General features: G+C 42.8%; 1 protein-coding gene across 1 annotated transcript; it reads right to left on the reverse strand.

Moving 5' to 3' along the window:
• Positions 1–898: 898 nt before the first annotated feature.
• Positions 899–23896, reverse strand: CCND1 (cyclin D1). Its single transcript, XM_081836193.1, has 5 exons — positions 23397–23896; positions 21590–21805; positions 20472–20631; positions 14183–14331; positions 899–4382 (listed from the first exon to the last, which is right to left on the reverse strand). Exons 1-5 carry the CDS (start codon positions 23592–23594, stop codon positions 4227–4229), a joined length of 879 nt encoding a protein of 292 aa, XP_081692319.1. The 5' UTR covers positions 23595–23896; the 3' UTR covers positions 899–4226.
• Between the last annotated feature and the right edge of the window lie 19 nt (positions 23897–23915).

Below are 23915 nucleotides of genomic sequence, written 5' to 3' on the forward strand. Positions count from 1 at the left end.
TTTTGTTGGGTTTGGACAAGGGAAATCAAAGTTCAAAACCTTGATCAACCATTATGTTCACCTTGCAAAGTTGTCTTGAGGGTAAACGCAGGACCAGCGCCAGGGGTTGGCATTGTTTGGCATCTTCCAAGATGGCACCAGGGCTGGGTCCCCACTGCCATACCTCCTGGAGCCCCCTGGCTTTTGCTGCTGTCAAGATAGATCAGTACCTTCCAATGGGCAATTGTGTGGACTCTGCAAACGAAATGTCTGGGCAGTGGTAACTTTGGGGAGGAGGGCCCATTCAGAGAGGGAGCTCCATTGAGAGACTCTTGCCCACCAGCATAGGGTGATCATAGTATCAGGACATGTTGTAACTCACAGAATCAGGCACACAAGAGAACCGCAAGGACCTAGACATCAGAAGACTGTATTGTAAAGGTATGGGATGTGGTCCACATGTTAAAACTAATATAATTAGTCAGAGCAGGTAGAGAATCTAGTGTTACACTTAAGAGAAAAGTGAATGCTTTTTTTTGGTCATGTTTAACAAACTGCAAGAAAATGCTGGCCCATATATTTCATTAGGAACTTTGCAAAACACTGTCAAGGACTGAGACAACCTTTTTACATGGGTCTGTAAATGCATCATATTTGTGAAATAAAGGCTTCTTTAAAAAATGTGATCCATTATATAGAAACTTTGCATTGTGTTAGTGAGTGTGGGAAGGATTGTGCCAAGAATATATTCTGATCATTGCTTTATTCTGGCAATGTGTGAAAACATTACTCAACATCTCAATCTTTATAGATTCAGTATACTGAATCATGAACGCTTCTAAAAATAAAGGATAATTGAGTGCAGCAGATTTGTGGTTCACAAACCGTTCCCACTGAATAAAAGCACAGGACACAAGCATTGGGTTTTACAAATTTATTTCTAGACTTTTAGGGGAGGTCTTTATTCTTCTTTCTTTTGCTGGAAACTTATCTGTTACAGGTCTGTTGGTGAACATGTGCATTTCAGACCAGTGATGCCAATAAGTACAATATTATTATTTTTTTAAAGATACAAATCTGATTTGTTTTGCTTTCTATAGATCGTTATAACAATGTGACAAATAAAGCATCTCTGTTGGCACGTGAACCCGCTTAACAGCATTTGGCCTTTTAGTACATACAATACTTAAAATTTTGCAGTACACGCTGCCGCTTCTCAGCGAGCAACACATAATATAACCAACAACCACTAACTCAATAATCTTGTTTGGTTCAGAGACACAGAGATGCCACAAACAGAAATGTCTATGAGGTAAGCAGTAAGAAATGTTCCTGAAATTTGGACAGAATGAATCCAGTCCTCGTGGGTCCTGCGGATGCTAGAAGCCTTACAAGCCTGCTGTCCTTTTCCATTTGAATAAGCTTAGGTAGGATCTTAACTGCGTTTGCCCTCAAAAATGAAGTTCTAATTCTGTTTTGGTTTAGCAGCATACAGGCAACTAGATTATTCTTCACCATACAACTCTGTTAGCTGGCTTACTTAATGAGATTTACAGGTTGTTGTTTGTATTTTTTTTTTTTAAATTAGCATTATGCTATAATTAACATCAACAAAAACCCTAATATATCATAACAGATTAAACACACACAATACTTAAATTCCAGAAGATAACCTATCATACCGCATGATGATTCCCCAGTGATGGAAAGCATCGGGCATATAAGAGTTATATTATAATGCACCTTTCATATATCAAATGTGGCTAATAACACAGCTTAAAAACTACTATGATAATAAACCCCAGATCAGAAAAAAAGAATCCACTTTATAAAAAAACAAAAAAACAACAACACATAACCAAAAGAACCTGACATTACTCAATCTTCTGAAATGTCTGCTGTTTTAACATTAGCACAAACTAGTTGCAAATCGCGAGACCCATTCAGAATAATGTCCAATGCATTTCAGCTTGCAGTAGAACTATGAGGCATTGTGAACGAACATTAAAACCTGATCTAAACACGGTTAACTGAAGTATGAGGTATTGTGAAGCAGGAACCTTTTTTGGAATAGAGCAGTAAATCACATTAAGTAAAAATTGATCACATAAAAAAAAAAATCTACCAAAAAATGTCAATAATATAATTTTCTATGAGAAAATTTAAAACCTATAACATGGCAGTATATGACATTGTATAACAAAAAAAAAAAAAAAAAAAAAAGACCACAAAATAGCAGCAAAACACAATGACAAAGATACAGAAAAGCAATGTTAATTTTTCTTTTCAATTCATGCTGGGAATTTATCCATAGCAGCTCAATAAAAAAAATGGGAGCGTCCGCTCCTTTTTTTTTTCCTTTTTAAAACTTTTTTTTTGTTTTTTACAATCAACACCTTAGCGGCAGTTTCTCACATACATTTTGCCATCACATTCTCCTCAAGCATCAACTTCAACAGCTATGTCCACGTCCCTTCAGCTACTTTCTACAATAATAATAAAAAAGATACATAGCCAAGATGTGCAAATTTTCTATTTGTAGCTAAATTAAAAAAAAAGGAGGGGAATTACACTGGATTAAGAACTTTTCTTTTCTTTTCAAGTACACCAATTCTACACTTTTAACTATGGTGCTTTCTCGTGGTTATTTTGAAAACAACTGGGCCGAATGTGGTACTATCTTGACATGTCCTCATTTCTTAGTAAGATGAGTTAAAACTGCAACATCAAGGGCAGAAAGATCTTTTTGTTTTCTCAGAATCAAGGGGGTGATTTATTTTACAAATTATACTGGCCTTCTGAACATCCTCTGCAATAAATATTCTTTTTAGCCTTAACTATAAATTATATATTTTAGTGTTTAATAGCCTTCAGTTGTACAACATCTAGAGACAATTCTCAAAATATGTGTCCTATAGGTAAACCTTTCAGGCCCCTAAATTTATATTTTTTTTAAAAAATGAATTGGCACCAAAAGATTTCTAAGCATCTCTTCTATTGAAAAGGTTAGGAAGATATCCTGGCAATTTTGTGAATGCAATTTCTCTGACTGGAACACAACCCTTCAGAAAAAAACAACAACCCCACCTTTCCTCACACCATAGTTAAATGCACTTGCTTTGCAATTCTGAGTTTGCACACAAGCACTTTATATATATATTTATATATTTATATATATAATTTCCAAACCATTCCATTTGAAGAAAAAAAAAATTCCCACACACAAAAAAAGAAAGTATTTCCTATACCTAATGAACTGAAAGTGCTTTGAAATGGAATGGTTTTAAAACAATAATAATAATAAAAAAGAAGATAAAACTGTGGATTCAACCTGGATATAATTAGGCTGTGTATCGTTTGGGTGAAAACCAGCACGTTTTTGTACACTACAAAAATAGGAAGGTTACAATAATATATTATATAGCTATTGGAACTTCTCTTTAATGTTGGAACAGAATGTCGGATCTTTTCCTGGCCATGCTAAGCTGGAACCCCTAGAAGCCTTACACACAGGTAATCCACAGGCACAGAAGATTAACATATAATAATGCTGATTGCTAACATATACTAACGTAAAGGTTACATTAAAACCATTTATAAGGTGAAGAGGATAAAAACCTAAGGGGATAAAATAAACATTTACAGATGAATTATAAAGTGACTAAATGCATAAGCAAGCAAGATACAGAAAAGCCTAGAACTGCATTAAAGCTATGCTTTTTAAAGGAAAAAAACACACACCCAAAACACATATAACCTATCTAAAAAAACACACCCTCTTCTACTTTAAAAATGGTTGGCTTTTTAATATGCAAGAATCAAATCTAATACCTCCCCTGGAGAGACTGTGTGTGTGTGTGTGTGTGTGTGTGTTAATGCCTATTTTTACAACATAAAGACAAAAACACTTTAATATATAAAAAACTAATTGATTATTATTGTATAAAATCTTCTATTTTTGTAGCACAAACCCCTGGAGATCATGCAAATACTATTTTTTTTTTCTTTTTAAGACGGTTGAGAGTGAAGGGGGGGTTGTCTGTTAAGAGTCACAAAGGGTAGGAAGGAATAGCGAAGAAAAGAATGAATGACATTTTCCCTTCTGGCATAAAAAGTCCTGGAGAAAAGGTTTTCCTGGGTGGGGGGAGGGAGGGGCGGGGGGAGAAGATCCTGATTCCACTTCCTTCTCAGATGCCCTTTCGTTGTTTGCTGGTACTGCCAAGCAAACCCAACTGCAGAAGTCCTCCTTAAATATTCACATCTCTAACATCAGTGGGTGTGCAGGAAAGATCAGCTTCATCTTCAACAGTCTTTGTTTCTGAAGATATGTTGTGTTGCTGCGCCTGGCGTAGACTAGATTCAAGGAGGGATTCAATCTGTTCTTGGCAGGCTCGTAAACAATCCTGCGAAAGAGAAGGGGAAAACTCTTTAGCAAAACAGAGAGAAGTGTGCACAGCCAAATAGCTTATCCCTAGAAAGCAAATAAACAAATGGAAAAGAGTAAGTCATAAATAAGCCATAATAATACAGAAGTGGCTACCACTGTGTTCTCCAACTCAAAAGCCCAATGCATGTGACGTAGATATGAAATTGGAGGTGGGAAGAAGAATCAGGAGAATGCCTGGTGACCCTGGCCCCTGATGTTCACACTTTGTTATTATTTCCTTTATTCCTTGTATCTTGCTTTTCTTCCCCAGGTAAAGGTAAAGGGACCCCTGACCATTAGGTCCAGTCATGGCAGACTCTGGGGTTGCGGCGCTCATCTTCCGGGTCATGTGGCCAGCATGACTAAGCCGCTTCTGGCGAACCAGAACAGCACACGGAAACGCCGTTTACCTTCCCACCGGAGCGGTACCTATTTATCTACTTGCACTTTGTGCTTTCGAACTGCTAGGTTGGCAGGAGCAGGGACCGAGCAATGGGAGCTCAACCCGTCATGGGGATTTGAACCGCCGACCCTTTGATCGGCAAGTCCTAGGCTCTGTGGTTTAACCCACAGCGCCACCCGCGTCCCCAAAACAGCCAACAACTCAATTCACACAAAATATTGAAATAATGAATACAGGTAGCAACTGTTTTGGGTGTGCCTGATATGTGTGCTGCTTTTGGTGTGGCGCAAGCCAGGTGATTCGAAGGGCCCTGCAACACCAAAAGCCATGCATTTTTAAGCTCTGTGCTGCCCCACATAACAGTTGACTGGTGCCACATTGCAGCCGTGCCAGCCAGTTAAGAGATGTTAGCTGCCAAACTTGGCACCCAGATGTCTCCAATTCCTCGCAAAAGGCTGGTTGCCCATTGCGGAATGCAATTTCTGCTTCTGCACATATAACTTCCAAGTCACCCAAGGCGGAAGACGCAAGTATCACCCAAGGCAGAGGGTGCAAGTGTTCATTTCAATAGAAGGTCACCACTAATTAATCTAAATGGTCCACAGCTATTATTCTCAACAGAAAAGCCAGTAAGCAAGCAGACCACTGGAGCATCTTCTCTAGGTCTCCTTACAGGACAGAAGTATCATCAACAGCTATGAAGTAATCACTGGAAGATTCACCAGCTAGGTTTTGAGGCTTTGTCTTTCTTTCCGAGGGCGATCTGATCTGGGCTTCTCCAGTCAGTTCAAAGGAAGGAGCTCCTTTGCACTTACAACTGAATGAGTAAAGAAGCCTTCCTGTGGAGTAGGAGGCGGTAATTCGTAGCCCTCCAGGCCACAGGGAACTGTTGGGACTCCAGTTCCCATCAGCCTCACCAGCACTGCTCATGGCTAGAGATGATGGGAATTATAGTCCAGCAATGTTTGAAGGACCACTCTCTCTCCCCCCCCTTCCCTCCTGTAGTGCACAACCCAGTCAATAAACAAATCTGAGAGCCTGAACTTTGAATCACTGTCCATATTTGTTGTGAGCCTTAAATGCTCATTGCAGATATAGGCTTTTTCGGGCAAATGTATTCTGAAGTGAAAACTTAATGTGACGCTAAGCATATTAAATAATTCTGCATGAAGCCCATTCATCTTTAGTTTCCCATTCAATGGCTATTATAATATATACCATTGGTTTTCAACTGATGGGTCGGGACAGAGTACCAGAGTATGGCCTGATCTAAAGTAGCAGAAGCAAACAGATAGTAAAAAATTAAGAAATCCATGTTTGAATTATAGGTGGGTTTCTGGTCTGAAATGGCTGAAGACTATGGATTTCATATATACAACATGAACTAGGCCATTTCATGTATGCAACAGAGGTCAGAATGTATAGAAAGCTATTAACATATAGGGCTGTGTGGGTTTTTTTCGCCAGTAGTAAAATGGTAAGCATCTATTGATGTCTAACTATAGGAAGGGCTTTAAAGAGTACATCATAGCTGATGAACCAAGCTATTTTCTTGAATGCCGGCAGTGTAAACACAGCTCAACGAACTTAATATACTCTGACAATATGGCATACTTTTCTATTTTGAAAATACTACCCAGAGCCTTTATTGTATTTTATATGGCGACCACTTAGTACTCATCCACACTGTCTGCAGGGAAAATGCATTGAGATAGGATATTTTAGGAGATTTGGAAACATTTAAACAGCATAAGAACAGCAAAAAGAAGAGTTTTGACATCTTAAGAAGAGTAACAAATTGATTGCGGCATGAACTTTGGGTGCCAAAGGTCTCTTCCTTGTTGTTTCAGCAACAAACTAACATGGCTACTTTTCTGGAATTGGTCCCAAAAGGATCAGCCATGCCAACTAGGAATTAAGACTGGAATGAGACCTGGTTGATCACCAGTACATGCATCCCTGTGTGTTGGTGGGATACCTTCTTCAGTGCCAAGTGCTTTAAATAGGCAAAACAAACAATCCCACAGCAGTCTGCCGAAATTCCTTTGGCTCACTGTTTACTCCTGTCTTTCTAACCAACATCGCAGAAGCTTTTTTCAATATGTTTAACTCTGTGTATTAAGAACTTTGAAGTTTCCTTTTGGGATTGCCTTTTCTGATTTAACCTATGACATGTGCTAGCCCTTGCGGTGAACCCAGTCTTCCATGATAAATTGCCGTCAAAAGTGTTAGGATGTGCATGACTGAGAATGAATGTTGTTTTCCTGAGATGGTGACCTGCCTGCTGTTTTCTTTATTTTCCTGTTTCAATTCTGCCTTCATTCAGAAGCTTCTTGTGTGACCTACCAGCTTTTCACTGATTCCGCTGCCACAAGAACCTTCTCTACCACATGGCATTTGGGGGGTAAAATAAGATTAAAAACCCAAGCAAACAATTCTCTGCAAGCCTCTTCTGAGAGAGAGGGAGGTTAATCCTACCTCTAAGCAGATCACACCATCAGTTACAGCTCACTGAAAACAAATAACCTTTGACCTTTGCTGGTTTAAACTCTAGTGTAATATTTCCTCTTGACAGAGAGACAGTATTTTAAATTGCAAAAAGAAACACCCTATATCCTAAAGCAATTATGCCATAGGCACCCTACACAGCGCTGGCTTTTCTTAATAGATACGAATATGGTGTTTCCATGGTATGAAATACCTACTCTGATCTCACACATTCTTATTTAACCCAAATAAGAAATATAAAAAGAAATATATAGGCTTTTCCACAAGAGTTTTAAAAACATATTCTATCACTTTCAGAAAGTTTGGGGAAAGTTGTGAGTTTGATTCAACCATAACTGAACAGTATAGTCAACAACTCCATATTGAATGAAAGCATATTATATTTTTTCTCATATTCAAATGCTGGCCACCCACCTGTGATACACTCATCACTTGAAGGTCCCCTGTTGGGACTCTGTTAAGCTGAGTGGCCAGACCAATTCCACATATCGGGAGTCGTTCCCAACCTGGTGAGATCCAGGTGTTTTGAACACCAACTCGCATCAGCCCCAGTCTGTAGGGCTGTGCTGGATGGAATTGGTGGAAGCTGTGGTCCAAAACACCTGCAGGGCGCAAGGTTGGGGAAGGCTTACCTATAACACTTAAGAGGAACTCATATTCACACACACACACAAACACGTACACACAAATTAACAACTGAGAAAGCATTATCAAACCTATAGACGTGGTCGGAGTTCTAAACAAAGCAAGACCTCTGGCGTCCACAAATTCCAGCTGCTCCAAGGGGGCACAGGTCTTACCCCTAAATTCATGCTGTAGTTTCCAAAACTCAGCATGACATCAGGGACAATCCTCAGCCCCATCCCATCTCTATGCACAGTAAGCATGCAGTTCATTTCTGTCACACACTTCCAATATGGCAGTCGCATCTTACAACTACGGTGTTGACAGAGACTAGCCCCAAACTCTTCTAAGCTTGGAGGTAAGGAACACAATGATCTCGGCAGTCATCATCACCACTACTATCATTTATTTATCCTTTGCCCTTTTTCCTGACGGGGACTCATGCTGTGAAGATACTTGAAAACACAGTGTGATGTAGCCCCCAGTTCTGCTCTTGGATTTGGAAATCACCACACACACAAACACATGCCCAGCAGAAGATGCCTTTGAAGCAAAGTGCAATGTTGGAAGGTGGGCCAGTGGCCCACCTTGCCTAGCATCCTGTTTTCAAAGTGGCCAACTAGAAGCCTGTGGGAAACAAGCAGATACCTGAGCACAGCAACATCCCCCGTCCTAAAAGCATACTGCCTCAGTCAGTGGTGGTAGAACACAGCCATCAGGGATAGTCGCTGCTGATAGCTTTCTCCTCCATAAATATGTCTTCTAAAGCCATCCGAGTTGATGGCCACCCCTGCTTCTTGTGGGAGCAAATTCCATAGTGGGATCCCTACTCCCTTCTCCAGCTACAAAGCCCAGCTAGGGCCTGCTCTTGTCATGCTGAGTTTCCAAAGTGCAGTCCAATTGTGGAGCTGATACCCCAACATCTTCCCAGGATTTGGGCTGGAGGAATGCTGAAGCTCATCAAGCTTGCTAGAGGGTAACTGGACACTCACAAGATTTGTAAAAACAAACAAAACTGGGTGCATAGCACATATGGTTTTAGGGATTGTGACCAAAAGATTCGTTGTCACTGGAGGGGACCTGCAAATTTTAGCTCCACGCTGCTTTTTCTCCCCAGTGAGAAAAGAGTTGGTATTGATGTCTGAAACTCAATTTTGAGCTTTGGAACCAACTAGAACCTTGCTGTTTCTGACTTTCCCATCTCAATGCTTGACATGAATGTCAAGGGAGTTACCATGGGCCTGACACTGTGGAATCTCAAAAGTGCCAAGCAAAACTCATGCAGCATCCCATCTTCTCCAAAGCCTCGTGAGAAGTGTAGGGCTGCCATACGTCCATAATTTCCTGGACATAGCCGGAATACGGCAGTCGGAAACTGTCTGGGTGGAAATCACTGGAATGTATGGCAAGCTCAACAACTTTGCCAAAAGCTCTCACTTTGCACTAGGCATCCAGGGAAGAAATACAGGTGGTAGTATTAAAGTTATGTCTGGCAGTGCTGACTCTGCGATTATGTTTTTGGAATCCTGTTCCTTAGAAACTAATATATATTTGATTGCATTGGGCTACAACTGCCTAGTATTGAATTATTGGCACCATCAATCGATAATGACATTAAAACAGGGAACCTGTGGATTATGAGAATTGTAGTCCAACAACCTTTAGAGGGCATCAGATTAGGGAAAGTTTACTTAGAGCTTGTTCAGACCAGGTCTGAGAGTTGCAAGCAAATGAGTATGCTCTACTAACATAAAGACATAACTTTTTACTATAACTAAGGCTGTATGTCAGTCAATTTGGGATTTGGAGATCAAAGAAAAGTAACAGAGACAACTTAAGAATCCTGCAATATTTATTGCCTGGTCCACTGTGGTTACAGACAAGATGCTCCCAGTGTGAAGCCACACAAATTCCAATGTATTTAACAGATAGCATCGAAAACAAATTGAATGTAGCAATTTTCTGGCCTTGAAATGAATGTCAGGAACAGAGCCGATGGAAGACAGCCCAAGAGTCTAATGGTGGCTATCTGACTTCTAATTACCACTGATCAAAAGCAAAATGGGAAATTGGACTCCTACCAAAATGAACCATAAAGGAATTTCAGTCAGGTGCAATTAATTTTAGCTTTTACTTTCTCGTGGTTAAAAGTAAAAAATTAACCGTAAACTATGATTTTTTTTAATCCTCTAGTAGGTCATCTATTCCAGCCAAGAATTTTAAGTATATTTTATGATGTTCAAATGAAATAAAATGTTGATCTCTGTGGTTTTTAAACTTTAAAGTTGACGACTGTGTGACACATTATGAAAACCCATGCACTTGTAGACGATAAAGTGCAAGTTCTATGTTAAGCAACCCAGAAAAACTTTTTTGTGCCCTCCTGATTTTTGGACTGCAACTCCCATCCATCTGATGATTATGGACCATCACCCTCAGCCAGGAATGGTGGCAGCTGTGGAAGGCCACAAGTTAGCTGGTCCCCTGTGCAGAGAATGCAGCAGTGGTCTGACTTGGTGAAAGGCAGGTTGCCATGTTCCTACAGTTCAGAAGCTGCTATTAGATAAAAACTGAGCTTGAAAGGGGGAGGCATCACTGACATTCAGCCTCTACCACCAAAGGGTGGTAAGCTTCAAAAGCTGATAAAAATGTTTTATTTGCAGAATAACCCCATTTTTCTTTTGTCCACTGCATTTTTAGTACACCATACTCCTTCTTGGAGACACCTAAAAACAATTCAAAAGTATGACAACATAAAATTTAGCAAACTGGAATTATGTACAGACACATGAAGCCATTTCTTTTTACAAAAGAATATCCATGGAACCTCAGAGATTTTTAAGAATGTGTTTCTACATAACGTTCATGTGCCAAATTTTATAATAGAATTGCTTGAATCACACTCTTGTCTGTAGCTGTGTCTAATGATGAACATAGTAACTAAAAATGCATGAGGCAAGAAATTGAGTGCTTCTGTAAATAAACAAACCACAAACCATTTTCTCTAGCACCTTTTGAGGTTCACCTCCTTTCTGTGGTCAGGAAAATTTAGTCCCAGTGCATACTGAACAGAGTTCTCTGGATCATAGCTCTTTTGAAAGACACTGGTGGGTTGAATCCAAAGAACAGAAAATCTTTGGAAAGCAGCTGTGAATGCTATTCCCAAGGGCTTGGACAAGTGCTAACAGAAAGAATTGCACCATGATTCCGTTTGTGCAAGAGTTTCAGCAAGTAACCAAACATCTTAGGTTTTATATTTCCTGCATAAGGTAAAAAGGTAAAGGACCCCTGGACGGTTAAATCCAGTCAAAGGTGACTCTGGGGTGCAGTGCCCATCTCGCTTCAGGTTGAGGGAGCTGGGTTGGCGTTTGTTCACAGACAGCTTTCCGGGTCATGTGGCCAGCATGAATAAACCGCTTCTGGCACAACACAACACCGTGACAGAAGCCAGAGAGTGCACAGAAATGCCGTTTACCTTCCCACTGCAGTGGTACTTACTTATCTACTTGCAGTGGTGTGCTTTCAAACTGCTAGGTTGGCAGAAGCTGGGACAGAGCAATGGGAGCTCACCCTGTCGTCCAGATTTGCACCACCAACCTTCCAATTGGCAAGCCCAAGAGGCTCAGTGGTTTAGACCACAGCGCCACCCGCTCCCCTATTTCCTGTGTAACACTCCAGTGTGATGTGTAAAACGCTCCTTCAGAAGAGGACCTTTGGATCCAAACCATTGTTTTCAATTATAAAAATCCCTCTTTCCGAGAAAAGCTCAGATATTGACCAAACCACATAAGAATGCATTGTTTCACATGATTCAGAAGACCACAATGCAATAGACTCCAGTTCCATCTTATGCATGAAAATATGCTTAAATATAATTTCCTTATCACGATCAGTGCAGGATAGCAGGTCATTTAACTGCTGCGGAATCCCCAAGTCAAATGTATTGCACTGGACAGAGGCAAAGTACAGTGGAGAACCTACTTGGTTCATAGGTAGACAAGACTGCAATTCAGATATTAAAGCCAACTTAAGTTTACCACCCTGCTCCTGCCAACCTAGCAGTTCAAAAGCACGTCAAAGTGCAAGTAGATAAATAGGTACTGCTCCGGCGGGAAGGTAAACGGCGTTTCCATGCGCTGCTCTGGTTTGTCAGAAGCGACCTAGTCATGCTGGCCACATGACCCGGAAGCTGTACGCCGGCTCCCTCGGCCAGTAAAGCGTGATGAGCGCCGCAACCCCAGAGTCGGTCACGACTGGACCTAATGGTCAGGGGTCCCTTTACCTTTAAGTTTACCACACAAGTTGAGAGACAGCAGAGGCAAGGGCACTAACTCTAACCCCCATTGGGCTTCAAGAGTTTGAGGTCAACAGGCTGCAGTAGAGACCCTGCTCTTCCTAGGCACACTCCCTAAGCAATGTATATCTTGGAAAATCAAGCTTCTACAATGCTGAAGGAGCCTCCATGTCTTGACAGCCACCCTCAAAACTTGTAGAGAGCAACTGGGAAAGGGCAGAGCAAGTGTGCACATCCCTGCTCTCCTCGTTCACATGTTCTACTTATTTGTAAGTTCAACATCTGTATAAGGCTGACCCCACTTTGTTTCAACATTTGAAATGAAGCCAAGACTTAAGGAGTGAATTTAGACCTGGTGCCACTGAAGCACTTCAGGTACAGTCTTCAAGCTGAAGTTGTGCCACTGAAATCAACCAGTTTTGAGCATGACAAGGTGACTCAATCCACCTAGCACTACCACTGCCACCTAGCAAAACACATCCTTCATTCAAGACAACAGGGGGATCATTTGTGAGCTCTGCAAAGGCTGCACGAAAAATGAGGAGAGTAGATCAGGCTCAGGTAAACTGCATCCTGCAAGCCTGACACTAAATGTAAGTTAGCACTGCCTTCAATGAAGCGTTCTTTCTACAAAACAAGACACAGCTCTGTGGTGCTTTCTTTAGCTCCTAATCTGGCCTCAAATCAAAAGTAGGCAGGATGTGATTTAAAAGAACCTAGTGCCAATATTGCTTCTGCAGGCTGCTTTTCTCAAAGTGTCTTCACTATTCTCTCCCTTTTGCTATGCAGGCAGATGATGGATCAGCGCAGGCATCTATGTTGCTTGCACTGAGTGAGCACATCCAATCCTGAAAAAAGACTGCCTATAGCCAAAACTTTGGCAGCATGAAAGACAAATAAAAAATAACATCATGAACCCATGTATAATGCAGTGGTGAAGCAAGCATTTGCAATCAAAGTACCACAATATTCCATTCATTATGAAGTCTCAGGACGTTAAGGAACCTCATTGTAATTGCGACAGCTCTCGTTTCTGCACTCTTATATTTTCTATATATTTATGGACGTATGAAACAAGGAATGTTTTAGCCGTGCCTCCAAGATTTGGTTGCAAGCCTCAGGGCTGACTTTATTTGACTCATTGTTGGTGCTTGGAGACCTCACAAGAACCTTTTTCCAAGCATCTTTTTATTGGGCTTTCACATTGTTCCAGCACAAAGCTAAACTCTGCCCCAACTTCACACACCATTAGGGCATGGATCATTGACTTTAGGTCTTCCTTGTAGGCTCCCTTCCTGCCCATTCATTCATGAAAGGTTTATTGCTCACTAGTTACTGATGAGCATCTCCAGGAAGCTGCGGGGCAAAAAGAAGAGTCCTATGAGGACCATCTACCTTTTCATGAAATAATGGGGCACTTAAAAAACAACAACAACAACAACAACAAAACAGCTGGGATGGGGAGGGCTTGGAATTCAGTATGATCTACTGTGCAGGTCTACCTTGTTGTAAACCATTAAAATTCTGTTAACATTTTCCCCACACATCATTTAGCAATATAAAGAATCTCAGGCATGGTTAAAAAGAGAGAGAGAAAACTCTGTTCACTGCAATCACTAGTTCCTTGACTGACTTTTAAGAGCACTTGTCCACACGATTTAATTATCTATAGATCAATACAGCCTCTGAACTTGTCCTCTTAAATTAAGAGTTTCTCTTTTCCTTTCTTGGTATTTCTTCATTGAAAGGCTTGGAACTAGTGGTAGCATTCAGCCCACACAATACATAAAGGAGACATTTGGGTACTAATGTAGACAATAAATAAGTGAAGATGAAGAAGGTGACAGATGTGAAGCAACTTTTGAGCCTTGCTTTGATTTGAGACCCACAAACAGAATTGATGCCCCCATCCAGGAGGCACCAGGACTACGGATCAAGCATCACTTACCGGGTCACATTTGATGACTTTCGAGAGGAAATGTGTGAGGCATTGGTAAGAGAGGAAAGCGTTGGTGTTTCCAAGGTGAAGGCCTTGCACAGCAGCTACCACACTACCAGCTGCAATCATGGAAGGTGGATTTGAAATAAACTTAACATCTGTTGGGGGGAAAACAAAGAAATAGAAGTGAGCTTGCAGATACATACCACCCTACGCTCATGGGTGCAAATAAAGGCGGCTGACCCAGTGCACAAAGGTTTCCAATGGGCAGGCGCGAAGGTGGCTTAACAGAGCGTGTCCATGTGAACATATGCATCTAGGCTTACTGCTTTTCTTACAGCATCTCTTGGAACATTTTTTGGCCCATCTCTGTGAACAGTTCCATGAAAACCAACCTGCATATAAATTCACCCATGCAATCGTTTCCTTCAATGAGATGTGTTGGTATTAGCATCCATGTTCTGCTTGCAAGCCTCCCATAGACATATGGTCAGCCACTGTGAGAACATGCTGATGGACTAAATTGGCCTTTGGCCTAATTCATCAGAGCTCCTTTTCAAATCCCATGTAGCTGCATAGATTTAGGGCTTTGTGGTACTTTATTGCACCAAAGGCTGTAGCAACTCCTTTGAAACTGGACCACCATCTTGCATTCTATTGTTTTTCAGGATGGTTCAGTCTCCGGCAGCTAAAAGAACGCATTCATCATCAGACCATGAGTTTGCAAGCAAAGCCAGTATAGAATCCGCCCCCCCCCCCAATTTTTAAAGCTAGTATAGAATCCTGGTTTCAACACTGTTCAGAGAGAGCACATTTAGAGGGTTTTCTAATTTTCTGTCCAAATGGTTTCATATAATCAATCTATGCAGAACAGCCCAAATGTATAGTACTTTTTAAAAGCACTGCTGAGTCCAATGAGATTAACTCTGAAGTGAGTGGGACTGCAGTTCAAGGTTCCAATCCTCCATTAAACATACTTCTGACCCACATACGCTGACCAAAAATTTCACTCTTTCTAATAAATAAAGGTGGAAACTTGAACCCCACATATACAAGAACTTCACCACTACAGTGAAATAGAGAAATCAGATGTAAATGGGCACTTCCTCTGGTAAATGTTTTGCTTCAACCTTTCCCTTATCTGTGACTGCCTTCCATTTGGGCAATGGGGACTTAGTGTAAGGGGGTCCCAAGAACTCTGCAGACAATAAGCTACATTCTGATATGACACCACGCTGACAAGAGCCTGGGCCCACTTCCAAACTGCATTGCTGTAGGTCTTGCGGCAAAGCCACTCCCATGATTGCTTGGCCTATAGCTGCCATAGAGAATGTTACAGCAACAAAAAAGCAATCATTTACATTTTGAGGCTAAGGCTCCTTCTAAGCAGGCATGTTTGATTCATGCCTTCATTTGACCATGACCAGGAACTAAGAGAGGGGGAACATGTTTCAATATCTGATTGTCAGGATGAAAGCAGAAAATGCCAACCTATGTACATCAACTTAGGAAACGCTCCCAGCAGCTTGGAGGCAATCCATCCACTCACCTACAAACCCCAATCTAAATAATTGCAATTTCCCTTCCAATAGTTCACTATGCTAAATGCTTTCTTAAAATCGTAAATATTTTAAATTGTGATTTGCAGCTGCTCTTCAGGAAAACCAGTGTGAGAATATTTTACCAGCAAAATCACCTCCAGGACTATGCAAAAATCATTTCGTTCGCATTCCTTGTTAAATGTAATGGCTTGCATTCAATTAGGTCTTACTAAGAGTAGATCCATTGAAAATACCTTAGTCTGTCATGTCCCTTAAGTTCAATAGGGCTACTGTGAGTATCCCTACCCAATATTGTCACCTTATTCCAATTTAAAATGTTGACAGTAGGGCAATATGCCCTTTTAAAATATTGGGAGATGAGAGATAGCTCAGTTGGTAGATCATGAGACTCAATCTCAGGTTTGTTGTTGAGGGAAATCACATTTCAGGAGCATTTGCACACTGTGGTGCAGAGCAACACACATTTAAATGCTCAAAGCCTCAACTCTTAAATGATCCCCTAAGACGTGGACTATATGTATTGCTATTTAAACACTATGCCATGTTGCCTGAGATTACCTTCCTACTTTTCATTTTACAAAGGCCTGTGCCTAGGCATCAATAAATTTTCAACATCAGCCCCACTGGATGAATACACATCAAACCAATTAACTGCTGTACAGCTTCTAAAGGGTTTTGAAGAAGCACAGAAATGACCACCCTGATCTGGCATTCTGACTTCTACATCACCCAGATTCAATTCTTTTTCCAATCTTGTAAACTTTGCTTTTTTTCAATTTGGAATGAAGGCCCCACCTTTAAAACAAAACAAAACCAAAACCCCAACTCCAAAATGGGCAAAGTGATCATGAGATCATTCAAAGAGTAGCAAGTTTGGGAATGCACAAAGTACTTCCTTTTAAAGTGGCGAGAGAAAAAGGAAGAGGAATTCCTAGTCACACCCTCTTTCTTCCCAAGGTGGAAAAGCAATAATGAAGTTTAAATGACCGGTTTGTGCCTGTCCCTATAACCACTCTAGACAAGCGGCATGGACAGACTTTTTGTTGCGACACAACAAGGAATTATTTGTGGCAGAGACCACTAATTTCAGCATATTAATCAGGGGGCCCCTCTCGGCTGTAATTGGATGCTCCCAAGGGAAGAGTGTGGCATCATTGTCAGCCTCCATTGCCTCATCTTGCGCTATTGAGCGCTCAGGAACAAGGGGGCTTCGGTGAGATGAATTAGACCTGACACAGCTACAATGGGGAAGGGGGCCCCTCAATTGAAGCACACATCCCCAGTAGCCTATCTGAGACTTCATCCAAAAAGAATAAACAACTTCAGTGTTGTTAAAAGGAGAGGAGGGGGGGAGGAAAGAGGAGAGAGAAGAATGCCAGCCACCCTGAAGGGAGGACAAAGCAGGCATCTAGGCGCTGTAGCGCTTTAAAAAAAAAAAAATTCCTAACAAGGCAAGTCACCCCCTTTTCCTTTTTAAATGGAGCAGCAATTCCATCCGTCTGGAGAGCTGGGGGCTATGAATGAAAATCTTTTCATTGAGGCAAATCAAAACTCCGAACATAAATCACTGGCTGCGAGATGCAACAGGTTTCAACTGGTCGCATACCTTGAGACTTCCAATTTTAGAAAGGCTCGCAGAATAGGCGAATTGTGGCAAACGCATTTCAAAGGGAGGGCTTTTCTCCAGCAAAATCACATTAAATAATGATAATAATCCTCCGCGGAAGAAAAGTGATGGGGGGGGCGGAGCAGCAGTGGCAGACCCAATTATGTTTAGACAGCCGGAGGAACAGAATGAAACCCCAAATCTCCCAATATTTGTCCCAATTAATCGTTCTGCTTGTTTAGAGCAGGGCCTTTTCCCTAAGCAGTGGTCTCAGCTTGGATCAATGAAGCTCACTTCATTTGTGTGATCTGTGCCTTCCTTGGCCATGCCAGGGCCCTATTCATTAGGCTAAACAACTCGTGGTAATTTTTCCCCCTTCTTCTTCTTCCGTCCCAAGCCTCCCACCACACAAAAGGAGTCTTTGGAGAAAACATATTCAAAACAAAACAAAACAACACACACACACATGTGAAAGAGAGAGAGAGAGAGAGAGAAATTACAAGGCAAATCCAGTCTGGTTAGACAGAGAGCTGAAGGAGGAACATAAAAGGGAATTCCTTTTAGCATCACCTTTGCATGTAATCTTCTTTATATCTAGACAAAACCACACTTCTAGAAATCCTCAAACATTTGTTTTACCCTGCCTTCACCTCATTTAAACTTTTTCGCCCACTGTTTAAAAGTAAGTAGTTCTATTGCAAAGTCCTCTAGGAACCTTCCCCCTTTATTCCGCATGAAGTGGAAGTTGTGCTCTAATGGCCAAACGGACCTTTAATTCAATGGGGTTTTGGATGAAGCCTCAGCAGTAGTTAATAAAACAGGGTTTGTAACTCATCCAGATGGGAGCTTGGCAAATTAGAATAGCAGAATGAGGAAACAGTAAAAACCAATCCTATCTGTAGAAAGGCCATGCATCCATTTCCTGATCTCTGTCTCAGCAGCCCTCAATTAATTTTCTTTCTTTCTTTCTAAAATGTGGCTGTTAAGGATAAATTCACCAACATAAAACCCTATTAAACACTGTTTACTTAGGCAAAATTCCCACTGACTTCATTAAGATTGGGGGTACCCTTGTTGACCTCCACACACTTCTTTTAAAAGCCTGCATAGAACATTTTTCTGGACAAGGTTTGCATTCACCAATTCATTTTCCGGTTCTACGTATGGCGTTTAGAACAATGTTTAAGATAGGCCTCTAGACGTGCCTTCTAAACCAGAAACGTAACAACACTGACAGCAGATCAAAGAACTTGGCTCTTTGCAAGCCTCCGACCTTTGAACTATTCTTGTTTTCATCACTGCGGAACTGCTTCTGCCAGCGCAATAACCCAGGTTAAACATCCCCATATCCAAAAGAGGACGCTGTTTGGGGGTAAGAAGCAAACAAGCAAACAAACAGGCTCGAAAACTCACTCTGTGGTTACAAGGCTTGTCTCACCATTGGGACTTGCTAGCTTGCTCTAAACCAATCTATTTTATATCCCAAAACTTGATTCTTTTTACAGAGCACTCCTGTTCATGTCTACTCAGTGGCAAGTCTCAGTGGATTCAGTGGTGCTTACTCCCAGGTAACTGTGCTTAAGACTAAAAACTATTTTTAAAAAACAAATAAATGCCCTAATGTTTTTAAAGAGCATGGTGAGGAATGCATTTTCTAGAAAACCCTGAGCTGCATACAGTCCTACAGTTAGGCTCAGGATGAAAGGCGAGATTGAAAAATATTTACAATATTTACATATTTCTCTTTGGAGAGTCTGCGGCTACCTCTCTAAACCAAACCCTGCAGTAGGACGGCCTGTTTAAAACCAACAAGGGGAGGTGGGTGGGTGTGAGGGGGAAATCTGCTTGTTGTTTTTCTTGGATACATCTCAGGTGTGACATCACAAACTGCTGGGCTTTAACCTCAAGCATCAACTTGGATTTTAAATGCAATTCAAGTTTCCAAGCTCAGAGAAGTCTATTCAAGCTCAATTGTCCCGTGCCTACCTTGGAAAATGACAAATCGCATTTCACCAATAGAAACACTCCCAGAATGTATGCAAAAAACACCGGTTTGATCCTCAAGAGTCAACACTGCAGGCTTCCGTTCAAAGGAACGTGAGCATTGGTGACTTTTGCTTCGTTGTCCTTTAGCCATTTCCAAATCATTCTTGCCACACTGGAGGAAAACTAATTTTTCTCCCCTTTTTTAATATTCATGCCCCCCCTTCCCCACTTGGCCTGTTGCAAAAAAGCACCAGCTGTGCTACCTGAACATCAGGAATGCAACAACACATTTCCAGTCTCAGACTCCTGCTTGTCATTTAGGGGGTGAAAGGAGTAAGGAATAGGAATAGGGTGGTTGGAATAAGGAATCAAGGAAATGAAACGGCAACAAGGGAAGTGGCAGGGTGGGGGAAGAGTGCTTAAAAGTGCTGGCATGAGCACGCACACACACAAAGATTGCCCTTGAAACAAAAAACCAGTCCCCTCTCTATGAAATCCTGGAGCTTTGTCATAGTCTCTGGCTCCTCCCGCGGTTTTGAGCGCACATGGCTTCAGCACAGCACGTGGTCAGCAGGGTGTGGACAGTAGAGACTCAGCTCTTGGCCAGAGAACTTCTACGCTGGTCCCACTTCAACTTCTTTGCTCCTGCCCTCTGCCAGCAGCACTTAAGGATTGGGAAGGGGCGGGAAGAGGTTCAATTCTAAATGTTCCAGAGAAAGCGGACACAAACCTTGCACCCCAATAACTTTAAAATGGCAAGAACAGCAACAACAAGAGAGGGAAAAAACAGGTTTCCAAGGCCATCCAGCCCTGAAGCTCTTGGGCAGACCTCTGAGAGCATGACGCTCTGCAACGGACAACTAATCTAGCCACTTTCCCCCAGGCTGAACCACACTCCGCAAAGCGATTTTCAGCCTCGAAACAGAGAGGAAATGCCTCTTTCTGGCAAACTCACCTTTGGCAAAAGTAATCCGGGTTCTGGAAAAGGAGACACCTGCTTAGTGCATGAGCTAAGCTGAAAATTTAGTGCCCAGTTTTAAAGGGTGCACCTATGGGATTCTGGGCAGCGGGTAAAGGGAGGAGGGTGTGCTTGCTGGGGTACACAGACACACAACACGCCTTCTGGAGAGTGCAAGGCTCATACCTGTAGCACATAGAGCCACAAAAGTCTGGGCGTGTTTACGGATGATCTGCTTGCTGTCCTCAGCCACAGGCATTTTACTTAGAAAATGTTCAATAAAGTCATGAGGGGTCATGGCAGCCAGATTCCATTTCAGCTTATTCACCAGAAGCAGTTCCATTTGCTACAAGGGGGGAGGGGGGGGAGGAAGAAAGGAGAGAAAGAGAGAAAAATGTGATTACAAAGTTCCCTTTATAAGCACCTGGAAATGCAGCGTTTGTTGGCAGAGTAGCTATCCTAACACTGTATCCTGAAGTCTGCTTCACTTTAGGTGCCTTGCTTTGTGCAGGAGGGTGAGCCTCGCCAGCAAAAAATGGGCTCTTGCCAAACATGGAAGCAGCCATAATGCCACCGGAGGAGAACAGAAGCAGGCGGGAAAGGTGCCTTTCCACAGGAAAATTACATAATTCTGTTCCCTCCCTCCCCCCCCACTCCAGCCCCCCCACCACTCAGCTGCTCTGAACCAGCGCTCCATTAACCAGGCATGCGGCCGGACGGATGGGTTTCTACCGCAAGAGGGCGCCAGCCACCCATTTTTCCGCCTCTCCCCCATCTTGTTACTGTATTTCTCCTCGTTGTGAGTTAATAATAAGGCTTTAACATATTAGGGAATTTTCATTCAGTTAATCTACTGCACAATATGGGCTGCAGCCGTCCAGAGGTTGACTTTATACACCGTTGCTAAAAATATTTGTTTACTCCCCGCCACAAAAAAAGAAAGAAAAGTGTGCTTAGGATTGCAGCTCAGCAAGTCTGTCTCCTTGGCGCATGTTTACTTGGAAATAAATCCTAAGGAGTTCAATAGGGCTCACGCCTCACAAGGAATGTGGAAGGGATATTATGCACCCCTGGCTTTGTCATTCAGAAATCTCAAGAACCATATTGGCCATATCTGTTATTTCCATTCAGGTAGTCTAGAAGCTTGTCTGGATAACACGGGAAGAGCGCAAGCCGGGGAAAGCCAAACACAGTTCTCAAACCTCAAATGTGAGTTGTGGGTTATGATGGGGATATAAATCTATTTCTTTTCCTTGCTGAGGTTTATAGCTTTGTTTCCCTGATGAAATTAAATAGGAAATTACCAGTAATTCGTTGGGTCTAATGGAGTTATCAGTGTAAATACACAGTTTCTCTGCAGTTAGAGGAATGGTTTCCTTCATTTTCGAAGCCACAAACATGCAGGTAGCTCCCAGCAGTTGCAGGCGGGTTTTCTTGAGGGGTTCGAAGGAGAGATATCGGTCCAAATAGTTCATAGCCAAGGGGAAAACCTCCTCTTCACATTTCTGCTCCTCACAAACCTGGAGGGGAAAGAAAGCCTGTTGAAACTAGCACTTTAAAAAGTAAAATAAAAAACCTCAAGGAGTTCCCCATGCCTTCTGGCAACCAACTTGCTTTCAGTGGCTATGAGGTGGTGAAGGGGAAAAAAACAAAACAAATTAAGTGAATTTCCTTGAATAAAAACAAATAAACCAACGATACAGTGCAAGAGAAGAAATGAAAGAGAAAGTCGCAAGTTGAGCAAATGTGGCTTTCAAAAAACGTGGTCGGCGTTCGGGCAAGAAAAAAAATTGGAGCTTTTGAGGGGGGCCCTATTGAACGGCAAGCGCCCCCCAAAAAAAAATTGGGGAAGGGGGTTTCAACCCGTTGGGGGCCACGGCCTAGATGCCCCCTATTGGCTCCCCCTGACTTGGGAGCTGCCGACCCCCGCTTTCGTCGAGACACAAAGGTGGCGTCCAGTGAGGCAGCTGCAAGCCTTTTTCCCCAGACGTCATCTTTTCAAAAAATATTTAAAAATATTTAAAAAATCTGCAGAGCCCCCCAAAGAGTCTGAAAACACCGCCGCGGGGGTCCTTTACCGATCCCCCTTGGGATGAGACCCGGGGGACTCTCCAGGGGGACACCCCGAAGTCAAACTCCAGGGCTCCCCAGTCCTCTTCTCTCTCTCCCCCTCAGAAAGCAACGTGCGACATTTGCCAGCGCCCCGGCTTTCAAAAATTAATTAAAAATAGACCGCAAGCCCGCAGGTCTTCGCAAAAGGGCTGAAAATGTAGCCCAGACGCCCCTGGTCCTGATGGGAAGCCCCACAAACACGTGTCGCCGACGGAAGGCGAAATCCACACCGGTTTTTGCCGGGCGACCTTGCCGACAAGTTCGTGCAGCAGAAGCATGTCTTCCAAGGGGGAAGCCCAGAGGCTCGCTTCTGCTCTCTGAACAAAGAAAAGTTTCCAGCAGCAACTCCCCAAGATCTGCAAGCCAGGAGCCCGATCCCCTCTGCTCGGGGTCCCCCCGGGAACCCCACTTTCCTCTCTCCCCCTCCCGCGGGCTCCTGCCTTTCTAATTATTAATAAACACTTGGCCTTTGCAATAAAAGAACAAAGATGGCGCATAATACTGGCACGGGGAGCACTTGCATACGTGTCCATGGATATTAATTTAAAATAAAATCCTAGTCCGATTCATGGCAAGGTTGAAGGGCTGCCGAAGAATCCGGAGGGGGGCATGCTCCAGGGATCTGCCGATCCCACCTTTAGGATCCCGCAGAGGCACGAGGAAGGGGGGCGTCTTTCTGAAACTTCCAAAACTCGTTTCCCCCCTCTCTTTTTTTTGCACGAATTGACTCTATATACTTACTCGACAAGCCCCCCGTTATTGGTGACAGCGTAAAGGCTGCATTCTAGCTTATCTAGCCCAAGTCTATAGGAAAGAGGGGAAAGGCGTGGAGGGTGGGGGTGGCGGGGGGGTAGAAATCAATGCTTCACAGTATGTTTTAGGGTGCAGGAAATTGGAGGGGGGTAAAGAAAGACAGAAAAGAGAGGAAGAGAGACACTGGGACTCCGGAATGGTTTTATTGCGAGAAAGCGCAAGCTTTTGCAAAGCGCGTTTACCAACCTCCAACATCCAAGTGGCCACTATTTTCCTCATATATGGTAAGATCTCCTTCTGCACGCACTTGAAGTAGGAGACCGAGGGCGAGCAAGTCTCCTCTGCTTTCAGCATCGTCTGCAAGACCCTGTCATTGAGCAGGTTGGTGTCTTGGTAGGCTCTCCTGATGGTCTCCACTTCACAGCAGAGCAGCTGATGTTCCATGTCTGCCGCCTCCGCCTCCTCCTTGCTCCTTCTCCTGCAGGCGCAGCTTTGCTCCAAAGGACTGAGTCAGATTCTCTGGCTCTTCCCCTTCCAGGAGTCCCTCAGATGCTGCTTGCTGCTGCTGCTGCTACTGCTGCTACAGCCCTCTGGAGGCTGCAAAACTTTCTAACTTCCAACAAAACTCTCCTGTATGAGTCCCCCCGTGACGTGACTGTTGTTAAGCAGAGATCAAAGCGCGGGGAGAATGCGAAAGAGAAGGGAGAGGGAGAGAAGCCAAAAGCAGGGGGCAGAGCCCTAAAGCCATCCCATAGGCTGCAAGTC

Source organism: Podarcis erhardii, assembly GCF_964252035.2.
Source record: "Podarcis erhardii genome assembly, chromosome: 1".
NCBI classification, from domain to species: domain Eukaryota; kingdom Metazoa; phylum Chordata; class Lepidosauria; order Squamata; family Lacertidae; genus Podarcis; species Podarcis erhardii.

What these genes read in the sequence shown, in the direction of transcription:
- CCND1 (XM_081836193.1), bottom strand. Translation starts at nt 23,594, where the DNA reads ATGGAACATCAGCTGCTCTGCTGTGAAGTGGAGACCATCAGGAGAGCC. An exon ending in TGGCCACTTGGATGTTGGAG is followed by an intron (nt 21,806 to 23,396) that starts GTTGGTAAACGC and finishes TTTCCCCTCCAG; the next exon opens with GTTTGTGAGGAGCAGAAATG. An exon ending in TGTGGCTCTATGTGCTACAG is followed by an intron (nt 14,332 to 20,471) that starts GTATGAGCCTTG and finishes TCCCCCCAACAG; the next exon opens with ATGTTAAGTTTATTTCAAAT.